Source organism: Orcinus orca, chromosome 9 (assembly GCF_937001465.1).
Source record: "Orcinus orca chromosome 9, mOrcOrc1.1, whole genome shotgun sequence".
In the NCBI taxonomy this organism is placed as follows: Eukaryota; Metazoa; Chordata; class Mammalia; order Artiodactyla; family Delphinidae; genus Orcinus; species Orcinus orca.
In genome coordinates this window covers 40,976,732-41,004,203 of record NC_064567.1, presented here as the reverse complement: position 1 = coordinate 41,004,203, position 27,472 = coordinate 40,976,732, and the positions used below count along the sequence as shown (strand labels likewise).

Below are 27,472 nucleotides of genomic sequence, written 5' to 3'. Positions count from 1 at the left end.
GGGTTTAGTCTACCACAAAGCAAGCATACTTGTAGCCTACAGGCAAATCTGGCTCTTGGCCTGTTTGTTTTTTTTTTTTAAGTTACTTTTGTCACAATTAATGAACTGATATTGATATATTCGTAACAAAAGTTCAGCAGCCTGTTTTTGTAACTAAAGTTTTTGACACAATCATGACCATTTATGTATTGTCTGTGGCTGCTTTCATGCTACAATGGCAGATTGAATAGTTGTGACAGAGACTGTATGGTCTGCAAAGTCTAAAATATTAATTGTCTGGGCCATTACACGAAAAGTTAACAGACCCTGGTCCTACTATTTTGTTCTTTATTTTTTATTTGTCTCATCTGTTCTTTGTCATTTGTTTTTCCTTTCTTGACTACTTCTAATTGAGTATTTTGGTAATCATTTTTATCTTTTCTGTTGGCTTTTTAGCTATACCTCCCTGTATTCTTTTTCAGTTATTGCTAAGGATTACAATATGCATCCTTAGCCTATTACCATTACTACAGTCTATATTGAAACACACTTATTCCTCTTCATGTACCTTATAACAGTTAGAACCTTGCAACAGTATAATTCTATTTGCCCACCCCATTATGTTTTAATTCTACCCTTATTATAAACCCCAATGCACTGTTATTTTTTAATCAATTTTAAAAGAAATTTTAAAAATATATTTTAAAGAATTGTCATTTATATTTATTGGTTCTTATGTTCTTCATTCCATCTTGCAGAGCCAGGCTTCCATCTAGGATTATTGCCTTCTCAGGAAGAAGGTTTTTTTTGTTTGTTTTTTAATTTTTTGTAATATACTTCTGCTGGAAATGAATTCTCTAACTTTTGTTTATCCAAAGATGTCTCTCTTTACATTGTCTTAATTTCTGAAGAATATTCTTCTTGGATATAGACTGCTAGGTTGGCAGGTTTTTTCTTTCAGCCACCCCTTTAAAGATGACATTTTATTGTTTTCTGGCTTTGATTGTTTCTGATAAGAAGTCAGCCATCATTCTTATCTTTTCTGCTTTTATTTTTATTTTTTTATATTGTCGGCCTCGCTGCTCGGCTTGCAGGATCTTAGTTTCCTGATCAGGGATCAAACCCGGGCCCCCGGCAGTGAAAGTGCCGAGTCCTAACCACTGGACTGCTGGGGAATTCCCCTTTTCTGCTGTTAATATTTTTAAGTATTTTGATTTGTGACAGTTTGACCCTAATCTGCCTAGGTGTGGTTTTCTTTGTCATACTGGGTTATTTCTTTATCATACTAAGCTTCAATGACCTTTACAGAGCTGTAGTTCATGTGTTTCATACGTTTTGGCAAATTCTCAGCCATTATCTTGTCAAGTATTTCTTCTGCACTGTTTTCTTTTCTTTCTAGGACTCCAGTTAAATGTATGTTGGACTCTTGACTATGTTCCTACAGGTCTATGGCACTCTTTTTGTTTTTAATTTTCCTTTGTGTTTCATTTTGGATCATTTCTATTTACCAGTCTTTGAGTTCATCTATCTTTTTTTCTAATGTACTCCAGTTTCCTGTAAAGCCCATCCAATGAATCAATTTCAACTTTTTTTGTTGTTGTAAAATTTCTATTTGGATCTTTTTTAGAGCTTCTATTTCTCTGTCGAAATTCTCCCTCTTCTCACCCATTTTTGTCCATGTTTTCCTCTAAATTCTTTAACAAATTATAAATGTCTCTGTCTTGTAATTCTAACATCTAGATCATCTGTGGATCTGCTATTGACAGGGTTTGTTTTGTTTTCTTTTGATTAAAGGCCACCTTTTCCTGCTTTTTCATGTCTTGTAAAACTTTTAAACCGTAGGCTAGATGTGATGTGATGTGATGTTATGTTGTTATGTTATGTTATGTTATGTTATGTTATGTTATGTTATGTTATGTTATGTTATAAAAGAACAGTAGAGACTGAAGTAGGTGGTAATAACACCCTCTTGTCTCTCAGTATAATCAGAAGTTGAGCTGAGATAGTGCTTTAGTTAGTTGGGTTCAACTCTTGTTTCAAATGCCTTGAGAGTGAAGTTAGGTGCCTCCTTTCAGTAGAACTTTGAGATCTAAATTCTGAAAGTCTACAAGATTTCTTTTTGCTTTCCAGATCTGCCTCTGGCTTGTGGCATTAGCATTTACTCAGCAAAATTCTGGGGAGTGGGGGAGATTGGCAGGTAGGGTGGGCTAGCTCTGACCCTTGGCTCTTTTGAGATGCTCATCTAGGTAGACAGTCTTCATTTAGCTGTTAAAGACTTCACTGGTTTTTTCTTTTCCCTGCAAAATTCATTGCCAGCATGCTTCTCTGTCAGTTCTTGCTCCCAGGGAATAAAGTGGTCACCCCTGATTTGGCTCACCCAGGAAGGGTACATTGCTTACTGGAATTTGGTCCATTAAATTTTTTTTGCTTGCACAACTCTTAGATAGCTTTAAGGAAAATAAGATATTCTTAGCTTATCCATTGTTTTCTTGCTGTTGCAGTAGAAATGGTGGTCTTTTGTGACCTTTCACATCCTAAGTGGAAGTGGAGCTCTGAGCATGTAATGGAAGTCGAACTCCTTTCTGTGTATCGCCCTAACCAAACACGCTGTAGTAGATTTAATGGACAGAATTTAGATATACTTTTGTGTGTGTCTCTGTAGCTAGCAAATCAGCCATGGTTGGGAGTGAAGAGTCATTACATCATGACAGTAATTGCATCTGGTGTGGATTTAGGGCATTCCAGACCATCTTCATATTGAACTTAAATGTCTTTGTCAGATAGATTTCAACATAGGCTTTCACTACTAGGTCTATGTTAGTGGCTTTCTACCCTCTCTGTAATGCAGACTTGTGTTTGATATGGGGTCCTTAGTTTTAGAAATCTGCCTGGAAGTAAAATGGTACAAACATTTGATGAAAATTATTGTTGATTAGCTCTATATTATATACATTATAGAGCAACTTTATTTTTCTCTATGTGTAACCTACTAGGTAATTATTGCTCAGATAACTTTTGTTCTTTGGCGGTAAATTTATATGTGTGTATATGTATGTGTGGATGTATATGTAGATGATATGGCATGTATCAGTACTTCATTACTTTCTGTGGCTGAGTATTATTGCATTATGTTATACACTACACTTTGTCCACTCATCTGTTGATGGACATTTGGTCTGTTTCTTTTTTGGCTATTGTGAATAACGCTGCTGTAAACTTGGACGTACATATACCTGTTTGAATACCTGTTTTCAGTTTTTGGGGGTATATATCTAGGAGAGGAATTGTATGGTTATATGTTAATTCTGTTTAACTTTTTGAGGAGCCACCAAACTGTTTCTCATAGTTCCTGAACCGTTTGACATTCCTATCAGTAATGTCGGTTCCAGTGTCCCCACATCCTTGCTAAAGCTTGTTATTTTCCGTATTTTTGATTATAGCCATCATAATGGGTATGAAGTGGCACCTCACTGTGGTTTTGATTTGCATTTCCCTAATGACTAATTTTTGGGTTTGGAGGGGGTTTTTTTTTTGGCTTATACAACAGAAGTTTATTTTTTCACAGTTCTGGAGGCTAGAAGTCTAAGATCAGGGCACTGGGAGGGTTGATTTTTTTCTAAACCCTCTCTCTTTAGCTTGTAGATAGCTGTATTATGTGTCTTCACATGGTCTTTCTCTGTATGTGTGTCCAAATCTTCTCTTTCTATGAGGACACAAGTTACATTGGATTAGGGCCCATCCTAATGAACTAAATTAACCTTAATTACTTCTTTAAAGACCCTATCTCCAAATACAGTCACATTTTGTGGTATGGGGAGTTAGAACTTCAAAATGTGAATTTGGTTAGGGATGGGGAGGGGACACAATTTAGTCATAGCATGGTTTAAGCTATAGCATGAGTTTTGGGATTATCAATGTTGGAAACATACTTGTATCTAAGGAATAAGGAAAGCTTTATAGATACAGAATGATTCAACTTTAAAACAAGCAATGAAAAAATCTGTTTTTAATAACTTATTGTTGGTTTTGTAATTTAGCTTATGTTTATTTTGGTTCAAAGCAATGTGCTTCCAATAAAAGAATCAGATTCCTTTTTACTCATTCCTCAGTAAATGGTTCTGGACACAATGGCAACTTGAGATTTCCGTTAAAATCTTCATCCTTATCCTCACCTTCATCATTATTGTCACCATCGTCATCAAGCTAACAATTATTACCTAACGACTATTGATGTTGAACATCTTTTCATGTGTTTGTTGGCTATTAGTATATCGTCTTTGAAGAAATGTCTATTGCCAATTTTTAAGTTGGATTGTTTGGAATGTTTTAATTGAGTTGTCTTTTTATTTTTGAGTTATAAGAGTTCTTAATGTATTCTAGATACTAAACCATTATTAGATACATGATTTGCAAATATTTTCTCCTGTTTTGTACATTGTCTTTTCACTTTCTTATGCTTTGATACACAGAAGTTTAAAATTCTTTATTGTAATAAATAATACGTAACATGAGATCTACCCTCAACAAATTTTTAAGTGTACAATATTATTAACTATAAGCACAATGTTGTGCAGCAGATCTCTAGAATTTTTTCATCTTGGATGAATGAAATTCTATACCCATTGAATAGCAACTCCCTTTTCCCCCACTCCTACCAGTCCCTGGCATCCACCACTCTACTTTCTGCTTCTGTTGAGTTGGCTACTCTTGATACCTCATACAAATGGAATCATGTAGTATTTGTCCTTTTGTGACTGACTTATTTCAGTTAGCATAACGTCCTCAAGGTTCATCCGTGCTGTAACACCTGACAGGATTTCCTCCTTTTTTATGGCTGAATAATACTCTATTGTTTGTATGTACTACATCCCCCCACGTCCCCCGGCTGCCTTCTTTTTTTTCAATAGGAGTATTTGGGTACTATTTGACAAAACAAACAATGTTCTTTAAGCAAACATTTATTGAATGTCTGGATATGATTTGGCAATAGGATATGGAAACAAACATGAGAAGGACACGATAATTGACCTCAAGGATCTGCTGTGAGGTGTGGGGCTGTGGGTTAGGACACATAAGAAAATATACACTGAGAGTCTCAAGGCCTAAAAGGCAAACTTTGGGCTCTGAGAAGAACAGGATCTGGATGGCCTAGAGCAGTTTCATATACAGAAGTGGGGAGAAAGGAGGCTATACCACATTTTCTTTGTCTGTTCAGCTGCTGATGGGCATTTAGATTGTTTCCACCTCTTGGCTGTTATGAAGAATGCTACAATGAACATGGGAGTGCAAATATCCCTTTAAGAGCCTGATTTTGATTCTTTTGGATAAATTCCCAGAAGTGGGGTTGATTGATTATATGGTAATTCTATTTTTAATTTTTTGAGGAACCTCCATACTGAAAAGTTTTTCATTTTGATGAAGTTTAATTTATCTGTTTTTTCTTTTGTTGCTCATGGTTTGGTATTATATTTGAGAAGGCATTGCCAAATTCATGATCATTGAAGATTTACTCCTCTGTTTTTCTTCTAAGAGTTGTATGGTTTTAGCTCTCACATTTAGGTCATTGATCCATTTTGAGTTAATTTTTGTATGTGGTATGAGGAAGGAATCCAACTTTACTCTTTTGCATGTGGCTATCCAGTTTCCCCAGCACCATTTGTTGAAAATATTGCTCTTTCCTCATTGAATGGTTTTGGTACCCTTGTTGAAAATCAATCTGGCATATATGTATGGGTTTATTTCTGGACTCTCAATTCTATTCCTGTGGTCTATATATCTATCCTTATGCCAGTACCATACTGTTCTGATTACTGTAGCTTTGGATTGGTTTGAAATTGGGAAGTATGATTCTTTCAACTTTGTTTTTCTTTTTCAAGATTGTTATGGTTATTTGGGGCCTCTTGCAATTCCATATGAATTTGAGGATCAACGTTTCCATTCTGCGGTTCACTATTCTTTATTGCTGAATAATATTATATTGTATTAATATGCCAGTTGGTTTATCCCACCTTCTATCAAGTATATTCTGTTGATAGGGAATGGATAAACACATGTATTCTCTTCTTAAATCCGTGTTTTCTTTATCACATTACTTGGGACTTAGGGTTCTGCCTTAAGCAGGCTCTACATTGAATGAATTTGTTCTTCAAAAGCATTTGTTGCTAAGGAACCAGTGGCTTTTGGGCCACTTATTTTATATTCCAGCTTTAGAAAATACTGTGTTTTCAAGATATAATATTCTCTATTCATGATTTATACATGTTTTATCAAGAAAAACTGTTTTACAAATAATTTACTCTCTTTCTCCACAGGTACCCTTTCTATCTCCTTTGGAAGGTCATATTTACTTAAAAATAAAGTGTCAAGTGAATTCAAGTGTTGAAGAAAGAGGTTTTCTAGTAAGTAACATCACTGGATCTATATTTTCTTTTTTGCATTTTGTGAAGCATAGGCTTGGTTTCCAATAGGAATGAAAGTCTGTGTGACTAAGTGATAAATTGGTTCAGATTTGTTGCATGTCCACTATATGCTAATCACTGTGGTGGTGTTAGAATATAATAGGCCACAGAAAATAATCCTTGCACTCAGGAACTTTTAGTGTAATAGGAAGAAATACAAGTGAACAGTTAAGTACAATACAGTACTATAATGGGAGAAAGCATAGAGTGCATGGGTGTAAATTGGTGGGACACCAGGTCTTAGGTATGAGTGGGAAGGCTTAAAGAAAGGTATTGGAAATAACTTGTAAACTGCTAGCTGAACAAGTTAGCCAGAGGGAGAGAAGAGGGAGATGTGCTCCAGATGAAGGGAAAAGCATTACTATGGCCTGGAGGGCCCTTCCCTCTCTCACCCCCACCAGAGAAAAAGATGACACATTTAGATAGTGGCAGGTATTTCAGGGTAGCTAGAGCTTAGATTCTGAGTGTGTGTGTGGAGAAGGGGTAGTGAGAGGAGTGATTGGGGAGGAAGGTGGGGTTAGGGGAAATGGAGCCAAGTGTTAGAGGGCCTTTTAAAGACTTCCGACTTTATCCTGAAGTCGGTTGGGTACTCTTGGAGGATTTTAAGCAGAGGATTAACATCAAATTTGGGGGTTTAGGAAAGTCGTTCTGACTAATGTGTGGAAGTGGACTGGGGAGTGGCAGAACTGAAGAAGATTAGTGAAGAAACTGAGTTACTGCATGAGAGAGGGGATGGGGACTGGCAGTCAGGGTGGAGAGAAGGACCCACCATGGATAGATGAAGGAGGAAGAAGTGCAGACCCTAGTGGTTTGGCTGTAGGGGTGGAGAAGCAGAAGTAAGGATGTCACCCAGATCCCTGCCTTGCACAGCTTGTTGGGTGGCAGTGATTATACTGAGATAAGGGGCCCTGGGGGGGGAGCAAGTGTCCATGTTGGGGGTGGAAACCATTTTTCCCCCAAATTTTATTGTGGTAAATTGCAAGCATATAGCAATGTTGATAGAATTTTACAATGAACGCCCGTATAGCCAGCATCTAGATTTTGCCTTTAACATTTTTTACTGTCCTTGCTGTATCATGTATCTACTACCTAGCTATCCTTCTAGCCAGTCCTGAAAATATCATATTTTGGGGGGAAGAATTTCAAAGTATATTGTGGACATTAGTATGTTCCCGTGAACCTTCAGTGTACATCCCCTGAGTTCTGACACAGGCATACATCTATGTAATCCAAATTTCTATTAAGATAGACAATATTACCCCAGAAAGTTGCCTCATGCCCCTTGTCAGTCAGTCCCCACCCAAGGTAGGAAGTTTTAATGAGTTAAGTTTTAAATAGCTTGAATTTTAGATGCATACAGACACGTTTCAGAGTTTGAGTTTGGAGCTCAAGATGATGGACATTTTAGATGAGGTGAAGGTTTGGAAATCTGCAGCAGAGAGATAGTAATGGAAGCTCAGGTGGCATTGAATAGCCAGGAGAACACTAACATTTAAGCCACAGACCTAGGAAGAGAAGCTCTCAAGGGAGACTACAGGGAGGGCAATGGAGAACTTAGTATCATGGTTGCCAGGGGAAGAGAGTCTGCAAGAGGGAGTGGTCAAATTAGATAAGGATCTATTAGACACTGTTGGACTTATTAATGAAGTGGTCATTCTAGGCTTGTTGAGAGCAGGAGCTAGATTGCAAATGGTTATAAAGGGAGTGGAGGGTGAAGAATGGGAGTGCAACAACTCTGAAACAAGGTTTGGCTGCAGAGGGGTAAAGAGAGTGTGATACCTGCAGAGGTATGTAGGGTGAAAGAAGGATTTTGTTGACATTTTATTAAGATTGGAGAGATTTGAGCATCTTTCAATTCAAATGGGTAGCTTCTAATAGGGCCAAAGAGGGCAAAGATAGAGGCAATGGGGAACCTGCACTTTAAGGAATAACACATGGAACAAGGTCACGAGAGTGAGAACAAATAAGACCCAAGCCACGGTTCATGATCTTGTACAGAATTATACTTTTTCCATTATCAGAGGAGTAAAGTATGTGTGTAGAATACACAGAAGATTGTGGGTGTGGTACCAGAAGTAGAGAAAATCTAATAGCTTTGATTTTCTTTGTGAAGCAAGAATTTGAGCTATACAAAAGATACCACAAGTCAATTTGCAGTTGCTGACAAAGGGCACAGAAAGAAGAGCTAGATTGTACAGAAAGTCCAAGCAGCCAAGGTGACTGGAAATCATACTTCGTAGCTTTTTTCACATGTAAATCCAGCAGGTGGCACTAGATATTCTTGGGAAAGTGTCTTTATAAATTTCGGACTTGAAAGCAGTGTTTACTTACTGACCTTTTCCTTTAATGTAAATATTTCCATATTTTACTCTAGATACCTTTCGCCCCTGATATACTCTTATGACATTCATTTGCCTAAAATGTCTGACCTACTTAATGTTTGAGCAGGGCTCTTAACTACTTTAGAGTTAGATCTTTTCAGGTTTACTCTATCTTGAATCCTATAGGCCATTCTTATCACATCCACACTTACAGAAATATGGTAAAAAACAATTACTCAGGACTCCCCCAAATAACTTCTGTCCCCTGTCTAAGCAATGCCTTTTAATTACTTCTAACCTCTATAAAAAATAGAGGTAGTAATTGAAGTGGTTCAGTTGCTTGGTTCAGTTTTCCTTCCTGATGTGCCAGGGACAGCTGGAAGGAAGGAGACGACCAACCAGAGAAACTTGCTAAGTGATTCTAAAATGGTACTAGTCTAACTCTGCCAAGACTGATGAGCAGCAAGAAAAGTACATTCTGGTTTAGCTAGAAGGTTCCAGTTCTGCTTTGTGACCGTGTATTGTCATCTACTTTCCTTGGCCTTCAGTTTCCCCAGCTATAAAAATGAAAAAGCTATCCTCTTGTTATTTTTCCCTGATTATAGTAGGGGTAATGATAACTTGTATTATTTTTATCCATCAAATTTTTCCTTTTCTATTACCTTTATGATGTAAAAGGTGAACGTAAACACAAAAGGGAGCTGGTGAGTCATTTGTACTAACTTTGTGCTTGAGATTGAAATAACAAGATTCCTGGCCTTGATACAGAGTAGAATAAAAATAAACTTAAGTACTTTATAAAAGAGAGAAAAGAAAAAAAATCATGCAAGTAGATTTTGAAGTATGAAATATGTCAACATACTGAGGTTTAATGTATAGAAAACATTTAATTGATCCTCAAGTTTCTAAAGTCAGTATTTCATTGACTTTTCCAGACCATATTTGAAGATGTTAGTGGTTTTGGTGCATGGCATCGAAGATGGTGTGTTCTTTCTGGAAACTGTATCTCTTATTGGACTTATCCAGATGATGAGAAACGAAAGGTAATATTAATATTGATGGTCAGTGGTGAAAGCCCTAACTGACTTTCAGGGAATATTTCATGCAAGTGTTCCCCGTGGCCCCCATCAACCACCCAAATGCCCTGTTAAAAATATTTACTAAGCCATTAAAAATGTTCTTGTTGAAAGACTAGTGAGTGTGTGTGTGTGCATGTGTGTGTATTTGTGTAAAAATTTTATATCTTATCCATTCCCTGTGATTTGACCACTCTTGAAATACCTTAAGGAATATATTTTTCTTTTTTTATGGAATGTTTCATAATATTTTTTAATTGATACTTTTAGTCAGAAATATTTTCAATTCACTTTTGTATTTTATTAACAGTTGATTTACCTAACTCTGAGATAAAACAGAAAGGAAAAACCACCATAGGAATATAGTGGTTTTGGTTTTGTTTCTAAAATTTGATAATAGAATTTTATGGATACATTACATCTTGTTTTTAAAGAATTTAATGTTACTGCCCAAGTGTGGTAATTTATTATCCAAAAACTGGAAAATAGAAATAAGCAGAAATATAAAGTAAAATTATTTATAACAGAGGTAACTACTATTCACATTTTGCTGTGTATCCTTCTAAATTTTTAAAATGTATATGTAATAATAGTTATATATCCATTTATGAATCTTTTTTAAACAGAAAGTATCATGTTTTTTATAACTTAATTTTTACTTGATAATATCCTGATATCTTTCCACATCAATAAAAATACATCTGTGGGCTTCCCTGGTGGCGCAGTGGTTGAGAGTCCGCCTGCCGATGCAGGGGACACGGGTTCGTGCCCCAGTCCGGGAAGATCCCATATGCCGCGGAGCGGCTGGGCCTGTGAGCCATGGCCGCTGAGCCTGCGCGTCTGGAGCCTGTGCTCCGCAATGGGAGAGGCCACAACAGTGAGAGGCCCGCGTACCGCTAAAAAAAAAAAAAAGAAAAGAAAATACATCTGTGATATTGCATTAGATAGCTATATGTATTACATTGTAGCTATATAAAATTTTATTTTAAAGTTTATTGTGAAATATTTAGAACCTTCAAACAGACAAAAAAAAAAAAAAACAAGTAATTTCCATCAATCTCTGTGTTATCAGTCCAGTTAAAGCTCCTCGTGTAATTTTCTCTCCCTCAGAGATAACCCCATCCTGAAATTATTTTGTTCCTATGTATTTCTTTAAATTTTTATTATATATTATATATAGGCTGTATATGATTGCAATTGCATATTTTGAAGCATTATACAAATAGATCATACTGTATATACTGTTCTGCAACTTGCATGTTTTAAGTCAACATGATTTGTGACATTGGTCTAGGCTGGTGTGTGTAGCTCTAGTTTGTAGAGCTCTAGCCATCTTTCTCTGTACTAAAGTATTCCATTGTAAGAATGTATCACAATTAATTTATCCACTTCTCCTATTTATGGGCACTTAGTTTAGTTCTAAATTGTTGCTATTATAAACAGCTCTGCTATAACTTAGCTACATGGATCAGAGCTCTTTCTTGAGTTTGTATCTAGTAGCAGAATTGCTGGTTTGTAGGGTTTCGCACATCTTCAATTTAGCTAGATTTTGTCCAGTTATTCTTGAAATTGGTTGTACAATGTTCCGTTCCCACCAGGAGTATATGAGAGTTCTCAGTATTCCACATCCCACCAACACTTGATATGTCAGCCTTTTAAACTCTTGTTAGTGTGATAGGTGTGAAAGATTATTTCACTGTGTTTTTATTTTGGTTTTCCTTGATTGAACATTAAGAGTAAGCATCTTTTCTTATGTGTTTTGGCCATTTATTTCCGTAGTCTTTTGCTTGGCATATGTTTTAATTTATCTTTATAATATCTTTTCTTAAACAGAAATTTTTAATGCTACGATAAATCTGTCAGTTTATTGCTTTTTTTGAGTCTTAGTTAAGAAAATCATCTATATAGTTATAAAGATATTCTCCTATACCTCCTTATAACTTCTGAAAGTTATAAAGATTTATATTTCATATTTAATTTACCTGGAATTGATTTTTTTCCCCCAATCTGGAAACCCAACTGTGCCAGCCCCATTGGATGGTTCATTCTTTCCACACTGATCCACATGCTGTTTCTGACATGTATCAAGATATCATTATATATGTAGGTCTATATTTAGGCTTTCTATTCTGTTTCCTTTGGTATGTATCTCTCAGTCTCAATTACCATAGCTTTAAAATAAATCTTAATGTCTGGTAAGGTAAGTCTCCTAACTTGTGTTTTTATTCAATAATGTATTATTTATTCTTGGTCCTTCATTTTACACACACACACACACACACACACACACACACACACACACACACGGAAATATGTGTACCTGTATATTTAACTTTTTATAATTGAAAATGTTCAAGTGTTCACAAAACAGAAATAGTATATTGAACTCCTAGCTTCAACAGTTATTAACTTTCATGTTTCATTTCTCTCTCCACAGCACACACACTTTTTTGTTCTTGTTGGTTTGCTGAGGTATTTTAAAGCAAATATCACACTTCATATTATATCATTTAACCTGTGTGAGTCAAGGTTGCCAGTTCCTAACATTCATTGGCCAGTACCCCAAGGAAGCCAGATTTCAGGCTAGCTTACCATTCTGCGCTCTCTCTTCCTCATTGATTTTGGCCTTTGAAGGTTATTTTCACCTTCTTGTGAGTTCAGTTATTTGGCATTTGGGGAATTATGGGAGGACTTTTAGACTATTTAGTCTGCCATACTTGCTGGAGACATAATATTATTATTTGTTTAAATAGTCCCCAATTACTGTCATTTAATTTGTTTCAATCTTTTCACTATTATGAAAAAATAGGGACTGTACCCATATAAACATCTTTGTGCACCTATGTATTTGCTTAGTATAAATTTCTTTTAGGTGAAGTTGTAGGATCAGGGTATGCCCATTTTGAATGTTTTTTGATTGCTCTTATCAAATTGTCTACCAGTAGTAGACCATTTATGCTTTCACCAGCAGTGTATGAGAGTTTCTATCACCACCCCAACCAACCAACATAGGTTATTACCATTCTTTCCAGACTTGGCCAATCTAATGTTTAAAAATGGTATATTTCATTCTAATTTCTTCTTAAAATTATTAATAGAGTTAACACTTTTACTGGCTTTTTAAAAATCATTTGTGCCCATACTTGTCCCTTTTCTAATTTTTCAGGACCATTTAGTCTTATGAATTTTTATCTTTGACTGTCATACCATAGGAATAACATGGCTTCCAACAATCCAAAGCAATAGTTTAGCCTGGTCTTTTAGAGATACATAAAAAATATTTACAAATGAATTCTGATGTCTAGGTTTCTGTTTATAGAAAGGGAGGAATTAAGTGGGCTATAGACAAAAGGTGGTTGAATGTGTGTTTCTAATTGTTAGAGCTGATTAATGGGTACATGGAAGTTCATTATGCTGTTCTTTTTATTTTGTGTCTCTTTGAAGTTTTCCATAACAAAAAGTTTGTTTTTTAAGTTGACTAAGAGCTCCAGTAGACATCTTTGGTTTCTATTTTTATGACCAGCAAAAAACAATAATAAATGTTAAATATGTTTCTCTAAACTCAGTGTAATTAAACTTTAACTTTTAGTATATGTGCTGCCGAAGCGAGCACTAAACTTTAACTTTTAAATGAATGCTTTTTTAATTTTAAATTTGTATCAGCTGGAATACTGTTTAATGCTTATTGACTTAAATGGTCTTGTTTATTTTCTACTAATCATGTTTTTTAAAAATTTGTTTTTAAAGAATCCCATAGGAAGATTAAATTTGGCCAATTGTACCAGTCGGCAGATAGAACCAGCCAACAGAGAATTTTGTGCAAGACGCAACACTTTTGAATTAATTACTGTCCGACCACAAAGAGAAGATGACCGAGAGACTCTGGTCAGCCAATGCAGGGACACACTCTGTGTCACCAAGTACGTATTGGGCTATAAATATTTCTATCAACTAAGTGATTGCCCGCTATGTTCTTACCACTGTAAGAAATATCAGAGATGATCCTTGTCTTTGAAGAGGGTACAGTCTTAATGAGGAAACAAAACACACACACATCAGTAAGAGAGTAAGTTAATAATTAAATCAATACAGTTAAGGAAAATACAGCATTCAAGTTATATCTTAGCTTATCATGTTTTCTAGTATACTCACAGTATAGCCATTTTCAGGACAGTTACCTAATATTCTTTGGGCTGAGTTTGAAGATTTCATGTGTAATTGAGAAGTCAAGTATTTTTTAAAGCGATTTGACACATCCCTTCCTGTCTATTCCCCAAATACCCTCGATTAACCTGCTGACTTACAAAACAATTTACTCTGGAAATTTCTGGTTGGAGATTAACAGAATAAACTACTGGGACTGTCACTTTTCGTTAACCCTAATCTTAAGTATAAGATGCAAAAGCTTATTGCTAAGAGTCTAAGGTTCTTTTGCTTGGATGCCCAAGAGAAGCTTGCAGACCAACTTCAATGTACAAAATTATGATTAGGGACAAAAGTTAGAATTTGACAGAATCTCTGTTAATCAGACTGTTGCTGGATATTGCAGACAGGGAGATGGGTAGAACTGGCTCCATGAGTTTCCGATGTGGAAATATCAGAAAGGTCAGCCAAGAGACACTCTATTAAAAGAGAACAAAGTTGCCCGGATACCGCCAGTTGGTTTTAAAACAGAGAAAGAGGGGACGCGTCCTTTGGAAATTCTTGATGTCTAGATTACTTTCAGATTAATTTAGTTGAGCTCATCCACTCCTTTCCTTCGGGCGCCTTCTGTGCAGCAGTGACATCAGACAGGACAGGAGAGGCAAATTGGATTTATAGTCACTTTCTTTAGTAGCTACCCTGTTCGTGGCCACAGTCAGTGAGGGAACCAACCAAAATTCAGTCCCCAAGTACTTCCTGACCACAGTGGCCCTTTTTAAACAGTACTCACATTTTTCATATAATCTTATCTTTTACTTGTTACATAAACCCTCCCAGACCTCGACCTTCTCCTGCGGTAGAAGTAGTTATATCACATATTGCTCTAATTACTCTGTAGTTCACTTGCATGCAGTTTTTCTTATTATAACATTATTGTAATTTGAGTGGACACTTTATCCAAGCATTTGAGAGAGGCCCATGCTCAGCTCAGTCTTGGCTGAGTTTTTAGCTTTGCTTGGTGGCTTCTTAAAACTTATTTCACTTTTTGATCATATATTTTGCAGAGTATATACATTTTACAGTTCTGCATTCTCCTTTGTATTATTTATCTGTTTCTCCCCAGGGCCTTTTTGACCTATGCCTTGTATCTAAATTTAATGTATATCGTTTTTATTTCTACTAACCAACCTTGCTATCTTTCCCTCCTTCAATACAAAATATTTATCATCTGATAAATATTGCCTACTTTGAAATATAGATTATACATTTGAACTAGAAATGTTTCATCACATGGGGAGGCAGTATTGTACAGTTGAACTTTGAAGTCAACAGATCTATGTTTAAATCCTGACTCAGTGACTCACCAAATGTGACCATGGCAAGTTACTTAACTTTGCTAGCCCTCTGAAATCTCCTGTGTCAGAGGAGAAGAATAAACTCCACAGAATGACAGTAGAGGTTAATGAGTAGACACACTTAGCATGGTGTCACGCACATGGAATGAGCTCAACGAATGGTCACTATCATTACTGTAAGTATTGTGTTCTCTCCATTGACTAATAGAGGATCAACTCACTGCTTATTCACACTTATACCATTTCTAGTACCAATGGGGAGAAATTATAAAGATGGAGAATGAGTACAATACAACATACTTCTAACACCCGGCTGTCCTCTAGAAGAATGGTCTGGCTTGTGAATTAGGGAATTCCCCTTTCCCCCCACCCTCGCCTGCCACATCAACTGGATATTCAACTTGCAGCTAAATATGGATACAAAGAAGAGATTCCTGATATGAACAAAGAGATTAGGATAGACAAAGTCTTAGGATCTTCAGATCATTTACTGTAAATACTGTGCTCTACTAATACAGTGGGACAAGAATAATGGGAGACAGTACAAAATAGTATCTATAAGGCCAGGTGAAGGTTCATGAGTCTGTGATTCCAGCTCTTGGGGACCCTGAGTCTGAGGGATCTGGGGGGGCTCCCATATTCAGGCCAGTGGTGCGCTTGCTCTTCTAGGAAGTGACCCATGCTCAGTGGCTGTCCTGCACCACCAAATTGACCAGTCAGACCAACTGTACACGATTAGTTACTGCCTTTGGTGTGAAACTCCATCATTTCCCAAACGTAATCAGTGTGAGTTATGGTTCAGCTAACCAACCTGCAAGATGATTCTCTTTTGTTGTAATTGGAGAAGCACTTTACTATGGGTCTCTTGATTTAGCATCCATTAAAACAGGGGTCCCCAAGCCCCGGTCTGCGGCCTGTTAGGAACCAGACCGCACAGCACGAGGTGAGCGGCGGGTGACCGAGCGAAGCTCCCTCTGCCGCTCCCCATTGCTCGCGTTACTGCCTGAACCACCCCCCTGCCGGCCGTGGAAAAATTGTCTTCCATGAAACCGGTCCCTGGTGCCAAAAAGATTGGGGACCGCTGCATTAAAAAGTGGTAAAGATTTACTCCTTTTACTATTTAGGCTCCGCCCCCCCATCCCACCCCAGCAAGAGTACTTGGAGATATGGAATGGGGGAAAGGATCCTGATCTTTTTGTTTGTTCATCTAGGAACTGGCTGTCTGCAGATACCAAGGAAGAGCGGGATCTCTGGATGCAAAAACTCAATCAAGTTCTTGTTGATATTCGCCTCTGGCAACCTGATGCTTGCTATAAACCTATTGGAAAGCCTTAAACTGTGGGACATTTCCAAGTCATATAGAGGTTTTCTGACTTAGGTCATAAATGTTTCTTAAGAGCATCAGTTTTGCTGGTTGCATTTTATGCTTTAAATACAAAAGGGTATGTGCCAATATTCATTCACTACATATTATGCAGTATTTATATCTTTTGTATGCAAAACTTCACCCGATTTATCTTCTGTTATTCATAAATGATTGGAAGAAAAAATGTATTATAGTTGATTTTGCCAAATTTTAATTTAAAAGCCCCATTTTCCTAGAAATCTAATTATTCAATTATTCATGTTAAAATATTTTTTTTTAAGTAAGGAATTTTGAGTTGTCTTCCTGGAGCTGTGGGTCTCAAAGTAGAAAGGTCTTCCAGGGTTGGAGACAGAAACCTCACACTTGATCATTCTTTCTCTAGCCTCAGTACTTTTTTCTAAAGGTTGTGATCATTTATTGATCATGATATATCTTGTTACTAGAGTACTGAAAAAAAAATCTAAGGCACCTTGCAGAAACATTTTTAGTAATGGAGGTAAGAACTTTTTCAAAATAGCAAATGTTTATTAGTCTGAAGCTTAAGGCTGCCTTCAAATAAGAGATGTGGGCATAGGGGATATTATTGTGTGAGATTTGGGGGTTAAATGTTTTATTTAGAAGACTTAATAATCACATGGTTTACATTTACTCAGTTACTATAAATGCTGTGTGGTGCACATTTTCATGGAATACAGGATTTTAAAAATAACTATTTTTGCTCTATAGCTTACAGACTCCTCAGATATACTTGTCAAATTAGTTCTTTCTGTTCCTGTAACAAGAACAAATGTAAATTGATGAATCTTTATATAAGAAAAGTAAACGTTACCAAGCTACTATGACTAATACTTTGCTTGCCTAAGTTCTTGTCTTTTTTCTTTTTCACATCAGTGTATGACAGTGTCTAGACACCCATATGAAAATCACTTGAGAAACTGTTAAGTCATGTATTACCTTTAAAAGCCTAATGCCTTTTTTTAAATTATAAAATATTGTAAATGTAAAGCATGGTCTCAACTTTAAATACACTATCACTTTCTTTGAATTGTTAAAGTTATTGATGGCCTCATTTATAAACACTAAATTCTGTCACCTCCTGTCATTTTATTTTTTATTCATTTAAATGTTTTTTCTTACATGTATTATAAAAATATATTTTATGATCTCCTACCTAAATAAATACTTGCAAATGGCTTAAGGAGTCAGCTATTTAATAAATATTATTAAAATGTGCTGTGCAGCTGTCCTGCATTGTAGGCTGCAGGCTTCTTGAGGGGATTGTACTGACTTGGTGAGGGTATTTCATTCATCTTTTTACCTCTAGCCCAGTGCTCAGCCCATTGTGTGTTCTTAGAGTCACTGTTGAATCAGGAGGTGGATGAAGGGTCCATTTCTGAGGCATTTCAATAGAATATGGTACTCGGACACACATTCGAGGAGATGGAGGATGATTCCCAAGTGCTTAGCAGAGACTGAGTAGATAAGTAACATCACCAGCCAAAACAGGGTATAGGTTTGGTAGGATTGATGACGGGGCCCCTTTTATTTGTAGATTTGTTTTTATTTTTTTAATTTCTTTTTTAATAAATAAATTTATTTGTGGCTGCGTTGCTGTGCGTAGGTTTTCTCTAGTTGCGGTGAGTGGGGGCTACTCTTTGTTGCGGTGCATGGGCTTCTCGTTGTGGTGGCTTCTCTTGTTGCGGAGCACGGGCTCTAGGCGCATGGGCTTCAGTAGTTGTGGCACGTGGGCTTCAGTAGTTGTAGCTCACGGGCTCTAGAGCGCAGGCTCAGTAGTTGTGGCGCACGGGCTTAGTTGCCCCGCGGCTTGTGGGATCTTCCTGGACCAGGGCTCGAACCCGTGTGCCCTGAATTGGCAGGCGGATTCTTAACCACTGCATCACCAGGGAAGCCCTTGTGTTTATTTTTGAATAGGCATTATATGTCATTATACAAAATTCAAAAGACACAAAGAAGTTAAGGTGAAAAGTATGTCTTTTCCTCTTGTCACAGCCACTTTTGCCAATTTTGCTGTGTCCTGCTAGAGAGATTCTGTGCATATTACAGCAACATATTTCTATTCTTTTGTTCATTAAATATATTTCACACATACTCGTTGTTGTAAGTGAAAGAAAAAGGCATAACAGTATTCCTTAGCAAACATTATATCTTAGTATATGTATAGAGGGTATATAAAGTTCAGTTTTAGAAGAAATTTAAGGTGATTGTGGAACATACGTTAGAAATACCTCATAAAAGGGAGCCCTCTTGCACTGTTGGTGGGAATGTAAATTGATACAGCCACTATGGAGAACAGTATGGAGGTTCCTTAAAAAGTAAAACTAGAACTACCATATGACCCAGCAATCCCACTACTGGGCATATACCCTGAGAAAACCGTAATTCAAAAAGACACATGCGCCCCAATGTTCATTGCAGCACTAGTTACAATAGCCAGGTCACAGAAGCAACCTAAATGTCCATTAACAGGAATGGATAAAGAAGATGTGGTACATATATACAATGGAATATTAGCCATCAAAAGGAATGAAATTATGCCATTTGCAGAGACATGGATGGACCTAGAGATTGTCATACAGAGTGAAGTAAGTCAGAGAAAAACAAATATCATATAATGTTGCTTATATGTGGAATCTAGAAAAATGATACAGATGCACTTATTTGCAAAGCAGAAATAGAGACACAGGTGTAGAGAACAAACGTATGGATACCAAGGGGGGAAGGGGCAGTGGGATGAGTTGGGAGATTGGGATTGACATATATACACTACTATGTATAATATAGATAGCTAATGAGAATCTACTGTATATCAGGGGGAACTCTACTCAGTGCTCTGTGGTGACCTAAATGGGAAGGAAATCCAAAAAAGAGGGGATATATGTATACGTATAGCTGATTCACTTTGCTGTACAGCAGAAACTAATGCAACATTGTAAAGTAACTATACTCCAATAAAAATTAATTTAAAAAAAAAGAAAGAAATACCTCATAAACCGTGGGAAATACTGCTCTGAAAATTTCAGTGTTATGTGCCTAGGGGGATTATTGAAACCATTAGAGTCGATAAGATCATCCAGGGAGTATGATGGTGGAAAGAGAAGCAAGAGCAAAAAGAACATGATCTTTAGGGGAAAAGTGAAAAAGGAGTAGCTGATGATTATCTTCCATGAAAGAAATACAAGAGTGCTGTCTGCCGAGACCAAAAAAGGCTCTTAAGATTTGACCACAAAATCAAAAAGTGGGTTAAAGAAAACAACTGAAATTTGAAATGGTCAATTCGATAAAATGGTTCAGATGAAAAATCAGGTTACACAGAGGAAAAGAATGACAGATTTGACTGCATAAAAAATTTCCTGGGCTTACCTGGTGGTGCAGTGGTTGAGAGTCCGCCTGCCGATGCAGGGGACACGGGTTCGTGCCCCGGTCCGGGAAGATCCCACATGCCACGGAGCGGCTGGGCCCGTGAGCCATGGCCGCTGAGCCTGCGCGTCCGGAGCCTGTGCTCCGCAACGGGAGAGGCCACGGCAGTGAGAGGCCCGCGTACCGCAAAAAAAAAAAAAAAAAAAAAAAAAAAAAATTTCCTTCCTGACAAATTTAAACAAAGTTTAAGCAAAGTTAAAACATAAGCCCCAGACTAGGAGAAAATATTCACAACACGTTTAATAATCAAAGAATTAATACACAAAATATATAAAGAGCTCCTTTGGCTGGCTATCATCGTTTAAGCATTTACTATGTACCAGATTATATTCTTGGTGTTTTGCATGCGTATCTCATAATCTTCACATGACCTTATGGTATGGGCATTCAATGAGGAAACTAGAACTTAGGTAACTTTTCTAAGGCAACATGCCTGTTAGCAAGTGGCAAATCAGCATTTGAACCTAGAATCTACATACTTTATCGTTATAGTATGATGTTTCTCAAATTACTAAGAGTAAGAAAATTTAACCTAAGAAAGAGGGGCAAATAATACTAGTAGAAAATGCACACACACACACACACGCAGATCCGAAGAACCAACAAATGAAAAAATGATATTAATAAACAAAAATACGAATTTAAATGGCAGTGGGTTATTGGCCCTTGAATTGTTGGAACTAGTCAGTGTTGCTGAGAAACCCATACTCTTGGTGAGAATAGAAACTGCTGCAGCCTTCTTGGATGGTAACTTGGTAACCTCCAGTAATCTCTGAGCTAATACACAGTATCAGACTGTCACATCAGACTTGCATGCATCAGAGATTTTATCCATATAGAGCTTTACTCATAATTTCAAGAACACAAGTGATCAAGGCACTGGCTAAGAAGGAAGTCTACAAAATCCTGCATACCTCCTGGGTCTTTCATTCCTACTTTGGACAAGTAATAGATAAGATCTCACATGATGTTTGTGGGACATCTCACACAGCAGGGAGCCTGGAGGTAAGGCAACGTTACCATTTTGTACCCTATATAGTTATACAGCTTGTGTGACTTTCTCAGGAGCCTTGCCTCACGAATCCATAAATTCTAACTTTATTTACCATAAACAATTCTTCACCAGCCATATCCTACTAAGAGCATTCCATAGATAAGAGATCTCCTAGCAAATATCATTAGTCTATTAGCCAGGAGGTCAAGTTTTCAGCACATTTACAAGGAGTTTATGTGTCACCTGCCTTCCTTCCTCAGAACAAAAGGCCAGGTACTTTAACTCCTTCTTCCCCACTCTCCTCAGATGAACTTTGAGGTGAGCAAAGTTACATAGAAGGCTGATCATTATGATACTGTTTTTAAGGGGAAAAATAGAGATAACCTGAAAGTCCATCAACAGGAAAGAAAATTGGAAGTAATCTCAAGCCCATTAATAGGAAATCATGGCGCACCCTTTCTACAACACACCATGCAATGTTAAAGAAGAAAAGGGATCCGTATATATATAACTTTTCAGAACAACTCATGGGAAAGAGGGATATGCCGTGCAACATGAAACTATATACGTAACAGACCTGTGTATAAATACCTAGATGAAAGTGTGGAAGGAGCCACACCAAATTTTATATGGGAAAGTGTAATGGAAAGGTTGGGAGTAGTACTGGGTGGAGAAATGCTTTGACTTTTGACTCTATTTCTAGAATATTTGATATGTTTACAATGAAAATATTTTCATTTTGCTTGTGTTCGTGCACTTATGAACACTTTAATGTTTAAAATCGGAATGAAACTTTGAGTGAGTGGTAGACTGAATAGAGACTACAGGTTGTTGGATTGAGACGGGAAAGGCGCAATGGGACAATAGTTTGGTGGGGAAATATTGAGGCAGGATATTTGTTACTGCTCTGATGGGGAAGAGCCAAAGGTGAGGAAGGCCCCGAGGATAGTGGTAAAAAGGAATATAAGAGATGGGGGAGGAGGAATTTGTGGAGCAGGGTGAAGGGTGAGAGGACCCAGATGATAGGTGCAGTTTAGACCCCATCCCAGCAGTCAGCACGTTCGTGGGAATTTTGTGAACAAGTATGGTAGAATTGGGGCACCCAAACTATGCAATCATGGAGGACTGGACAGCGATCTGTAGGTTTTACTCCTTATTCATGAAATATGCTGGCTACTGGGAGCCTTGTAGAGGCTGGGGTAACAGCAATGTGGAAATGCACAACGGTTTCAAATATGAAGTCAGAGCGTGACCAGCTATAGCAGAGAAGGAGACTCTGCACAGGCCTCTATGGTAGTAATCCCTAAACCCTAACAGTTTATACCCTAAAAAGAGTCTGAACCCTAAAAGACTGTATGACCCCCTCCCATTTGCAGGGACCACCAGCAGGCCCTGCCACTACTTCTAACTCCTTTGTTTTTGTTGAAAGCAGAGATATGAGAGCCACCTGACTTGCAAAAGGATTTGTTATTCTGCCTTGAGAGTCCAGGAAAACTGCTATTTGAATTGTCCGTTTTCTGTTAGTTTGGGAGGTTTTTATGTACCAGGAAAATGACATGGACCCTACTGACACAGTGTGTCTTGTTACAGCTGCTCAAGGGTTGAAGTCCGGGTCCCCAGTTGACCTTTGCATGGATGGTGGTGGGGCCATGTTTTTTTCTCTGGTGTTTGGCTGGGATAGGGTGGTTATTGTCTAAAAGTTTTCTGTCTTGCTAGCCTGCCTCTTTTCTAGTACTTCAGCCAGAAGGAGCTTTTCTTGTTGCCATTGGCCTCTCTGGGTTGCCAGCTTCTCTAGCATCCAGTCCAGAATATATCACACAAAAACCAGAGAACTCACCATCGTGTTGTTCCTTGGGTCTCAAGTTCTCTAGATGGGCTACCTTTTTCTTTCCACCCTTCAGGTCTTCTGGTGTTTGTTTTATATATAATGCCCAGGGCTTTGGCTGTACTTAGAGGGAGGAATAGGGAGAAATGCATCTATTCCATCTTGGTCCCACTGATGCAGTTTCTTGTTTTTTTTTTTTTTTTTTTTTTGCAGTATGCGGGCCTCTCACTGTGTGGCCTGTCCCGTTGCGGAGCACAGGCTCCGGACACGCAGGCCATGGCTCACGGGCCCAGCCGCTCCGCGGCATGTGGGATCGTCCCAGACAGGGGCACGAACCCATGTCCCCTGCATCGGCAGGCGGACTCTCAACCACTGCGCCACCAGGGAAGCCCCCACTGATGCAGTTTTAACAGTCTGTAATTTCCAGAGTTCTCAAGCACATCTTGTGAAATTTAATTATGTTAATTTAAACGATCCTCTCTATTATGGAATAAATTTTTTCTTTAATTATTTCTATCAAGAAGTGTCCCCAAAACTGATGAGTTTTTTAAATTGCTTAGGCAATTTTGATAGATTCAGCTGACTTTGAATATCTTTCCATGTGTTTATTGGTCCCATGTATTGCTTCATTTGTGAATTCCATATTTTTGTCATTTGTCCACATTTCAATTGTCCTTATTATTTGATTTGTAAGCTTATATGTTAGGGAGATTAACGTTCATTTGTACGTGGCTGCATCTACACTCAGTTCCTTTACTAGCTGCGTATTCTTCAGCTGCAGGTTGAATATGGTACCTTCAGCCACACGGTACCTACCACATAATCTATTGGGAACATTAAATAAGACAATAAATATTAAGGCCTCAGACCAGTAAAAAGGCAAAGAGTAAATTCCTGAGAAGTGGTAGTGATTGTTTACTGTGGAATTAGATGCCCAAGAAAGTCTGGACAGAGGCAGATATAAATCTGATTGGGCCAGCTGTCTTCCCAACACCAAGATTTCTATTCTTGCCATCTGAAGTTAGAGGTTGCTGGGAATTTAAAAGTGTCTAGAAATCCCCTTGACAATGAATAGCACTTTACGGCATTTATTGAAGTTTTGTCACAGAGAAAATAACAGTAATGATATGATTTTAGAATTGCCTCTACTCAATATAACATCTTTTTCTTGTTTTCAAGACTTCCTTGAGAAGTTAAAACAACTTTCACTTCTATAAAAGTGGAAAGTGGACTTAATCTGCTTTCTTCCAAAAGTTAGATTTTTACGTGAGTGAAGTCATTTAAAAAAATATGTACTTCCCAAAATTCAGAGGTTTGGGTGTAGTATACGATGTTTAACGAAATGGGAGACTCCAGGCCAGAAAGATGAAGACTTAGAGGGTATAGAAAATTTATTCTTATGAGAATACTTCGTAGATGCTTCGTATTACCTATTATTTTGCTCAGTTCTTAGAAATGTTATGTGCCCCTTGGGACTGATAAACAAGGTCCAGTTTGTTTGACTCCACTTCCCGCAGTGCATTTGAAATAAGCATTGTAGGGAGAGCATCTTCCCATCTTTTGGTTACAGATTGTTGTGGAAATTTTTTTTTTTTTTTTTGCGGTACGCAGGCCTCTCCCGTTGTGGAGCACAGGCTCCAGACGCACAGGCTCAGTGGCCATGGCACACGGACCCCATGTGGGATTCTTCCCGGACCGGGGCACGAACCTGTGTCCCCTGCATTGGCAGGCGGACTCTCAACCACTGCGCCACCGGGGAAGCCCTGTTGTGGAAATTTTTAATGTAATCTTAAAATAATATGAAGCCCCAAACAATGTATTCTAAATCAAAGCCAATATTAAAGTTGATGAGAAAGAGTTACCATAGCTTTAATCGTCCCAGTCAAACGAAAACATTTAGAAATTCAGGAAATCTTATATAAGAAATCTCCTGAGAATAAAAACCAAAGAAAAAACACAAACTGATCAAATCATTTATCCGCTTTTCGGCTAGTATGTTGAGAAGGGAATAGCATAATGGAAGAACACACCTTGGCACAGAACTCCAGGCTAGGGAAGAAAAGAAAGACGTGGGATATACGTTCCTTTTCTACAACCTAATTCTATGCTTAATTTTTTTCAAACTACTTCATTACTCTGAGCCTCTGGCTTCCTGCTTAGTAAAATGAAAACAAAACTCTGAACGTATTGTGATATGAAAATTCTTTATGAAGCTTGGCCTGGGGTGGGTGTACAGCTGTGAGTCCCAGTGGAAAGTTATTGCTCCTTAAGTGAGATGATCACACTGAACATGGTGTGTGGTACACAGTTGGTGCTCAATAAATGTTTGCCAAATGAATGTGCATTAAACCAATTAAAATCTGTTGCTAATTTGCATATAATCTGGCATAAATAACACTCATGTAACTTGCCTATAATATTAGCAGGTAGCACTAGGAGATCTCTAAGGGTCTTTACATAGAATTCTAGTGTGCCAAGTTTAAAAAATGTATTTTAGCAGTGGCCTAGAGTTCCTCTGGGGTAGCAAAGGAACTCTTGCTACCCCAAAGGAACTCCTTGTTTTGGAAAATGTCTTGAAAGGTGTGGCGGAGACTGTAGTGACCCCCTCTTTCTGTAGTGATAGAGCTCAAAGCATGGCATGTAGCTGCTCAGAATTAACACTACATTTCACAGCCTCCCCTGCAGGTCATAGTGACCATGCGACTGAGTTCTGGCAAATGGGATATAAGCACAAAGTTTGTAGTAGCTTTTGGGAAACTTCCTTTGGAGACACTTGGCCTGTGCCCTTTGCACTTCTCTGTTCCATCCTTCCTCCAGTTGCCAGCTGGAGGAAGAGAGCCAGGCCCTAGGGTGTAGAGCCACTTGGGAGCAGAAGGGTGCTCCATTTGTTTGTACCAGTGGCAACTATTGTTACGATCTGAACTTCGTATCTTGTTGAGGCTTGGGATACATTTTTTCTTGGGACTCCACAGCCTTCTCTTGAGGCTTCCTCTTGAAATCTGCCTTCTGTCATTCCTCCTACCCACTCACTCTTGGCAGGCAGTTTTCCATGGTTCTGTTGTGTTTCTGCACAACTTGCACTTATCTTGCAAATTTGTTCTAGACTATCTTTTCACGGATGTTGTAGAAAGGTTTTGGAAGATGAAGTCTCAGCCTCTGGAGCAAAGAACAGGTTTGCTTACAACCTTGGAAGCTAGAGATAGTGTCTTTCTAGAGAGCAAAAGGCAGACATACTGCTCATTATAAAAGATGCAGTTTTCCTAAACACAGAGTATTTCAACCCAGAGTATGTGCAGGTGTCATCTGGCCTTCGTTGCATTGTCCTATGGGAATTGAGGTTTGGCGAACCAGCACAAATGCTGATACTCTGATTACTGTTGCTGCTGTAATACAGTCCTTTGTCCCTAACCCAGGATTGTCTTCTGTCAGCACACATGAAACTGTGGCCGGCTAAATGGTTAGCCTGCAAGTAAGATAAAAATCTCAGACCCTTTGCCTACCTGAGTTTGTCTGATCTGCCTCATGTTTCTAAATCCCAACCTGGGGTAAATATGGAGATGCAAGAAAAAATAAAATCCCAGGTTGTAAGAAGCAATGCTCGTCGAGGACTGATTGAAAGACAAGCATTTTTAATGTTACCCTTGGAACATGCACTTTCAGCTCAGGTACTTATTCTAAATTGTGTTTCCATTTTTTTGCCATCCGCTTATTTTGATGGACATGATAAGAAAGAGCAATGGGAAAATTTACTGTTGTATACATCTTTGGGATAGTTTCAGGTACACCGACTACAACATTATGCAGTGTCCTTTTTATGAGGACCTACGGGAAAAATTTGTCTCAGGTATTAGGAAAAGCTGCGTTTCTGTTGAACAGTTGTGGTGTGTTTGTCCTATGGACACTATAAATCTTGTAACTGACTGTGTATCTCAGCATCTTGGAAGAATGAAGCCAAATCTGTGGTCTAGTTCTTGGAATTAATTGAGGCCAGACAGTATGCATTTGAGATATTAAGTTTACCCCAGGTTGTTTTCTTCAATCCGTTTCCTCATTTATTTATTCTTCTGTTTTTACAATATGCCTATTTTTCCATTTTTATTTTAATTAAACCTTAAGGGTCTGATATTTCTACAAAGTTTATTATAAGACCAGCACTTCCTGCCTCCCCCATCCCCGGCCCCGTGGTTCCTGAATCCTGTCTCTTCCTCTCCCACGGTTAAAGTCCTGGTTTTGTTGAAGCATCTGAGAATGATGCTGGGAGGTACATTCATGAGAGCTAACTGGTCTAATGTCATTAGTCTACCATCATACTTCACTGATAATTTGGCCAGTTCTAGAATTCTAGTCTAGAAATAGTTTTTCCTTAGATTGTGAGGACTTTGGTCCATTGGTTTCTAGGTTCCAGCATTTCAGCTGTGAAGTCCAAAGCCATTCTGATTTTGATCCTTTGATGTGACTTGTTTTTTCTCTCTGGAAGCTTTGTTGGGTTTTCTTTCTGTTCTGAGTGTTCTGAAATT

At 38.0% G+C, this 27,472-nt stretch overlaps 1 protein-coding gene across 3 annotated transcripts in view; it reads left to right on the top strand.

Annotated features, from left to right (window-relative positions):
* The window catches only part of ANLN (anillin, actin binding protein), a 54,897-nt gene extending 37,005 nt beyond the window's left edge, over positions 1-17,892 (top strand). For all 3 annotated transcript variants that reach the window (XM_033428277.2, XM_004269901.4, XM_033428276.2), the window contains 4 exons: positions 6,291-6,377; positions 9,694-9,801; positions 13,582-13,754; positions 16,544-17,892. In XM_033428277.2, the coding sequence (XP_033284168.1) occupies positions 6,291-6,377; positions 9,694-9,801; positions 13,582-13,754; positions 16,544-16,667 (492 nt within the window). In that variant the 3' untranslated portion in view covers positions 16,668-17,892. The remainder of the gene's footprint in view (positions 1-6,290; positions 6,378-9,693; positions 9,802-13,581; positions 13,755-16,543) is intronic.
* Positions 17,893-27,472: the final 9,580 nt, after the last annotated feature.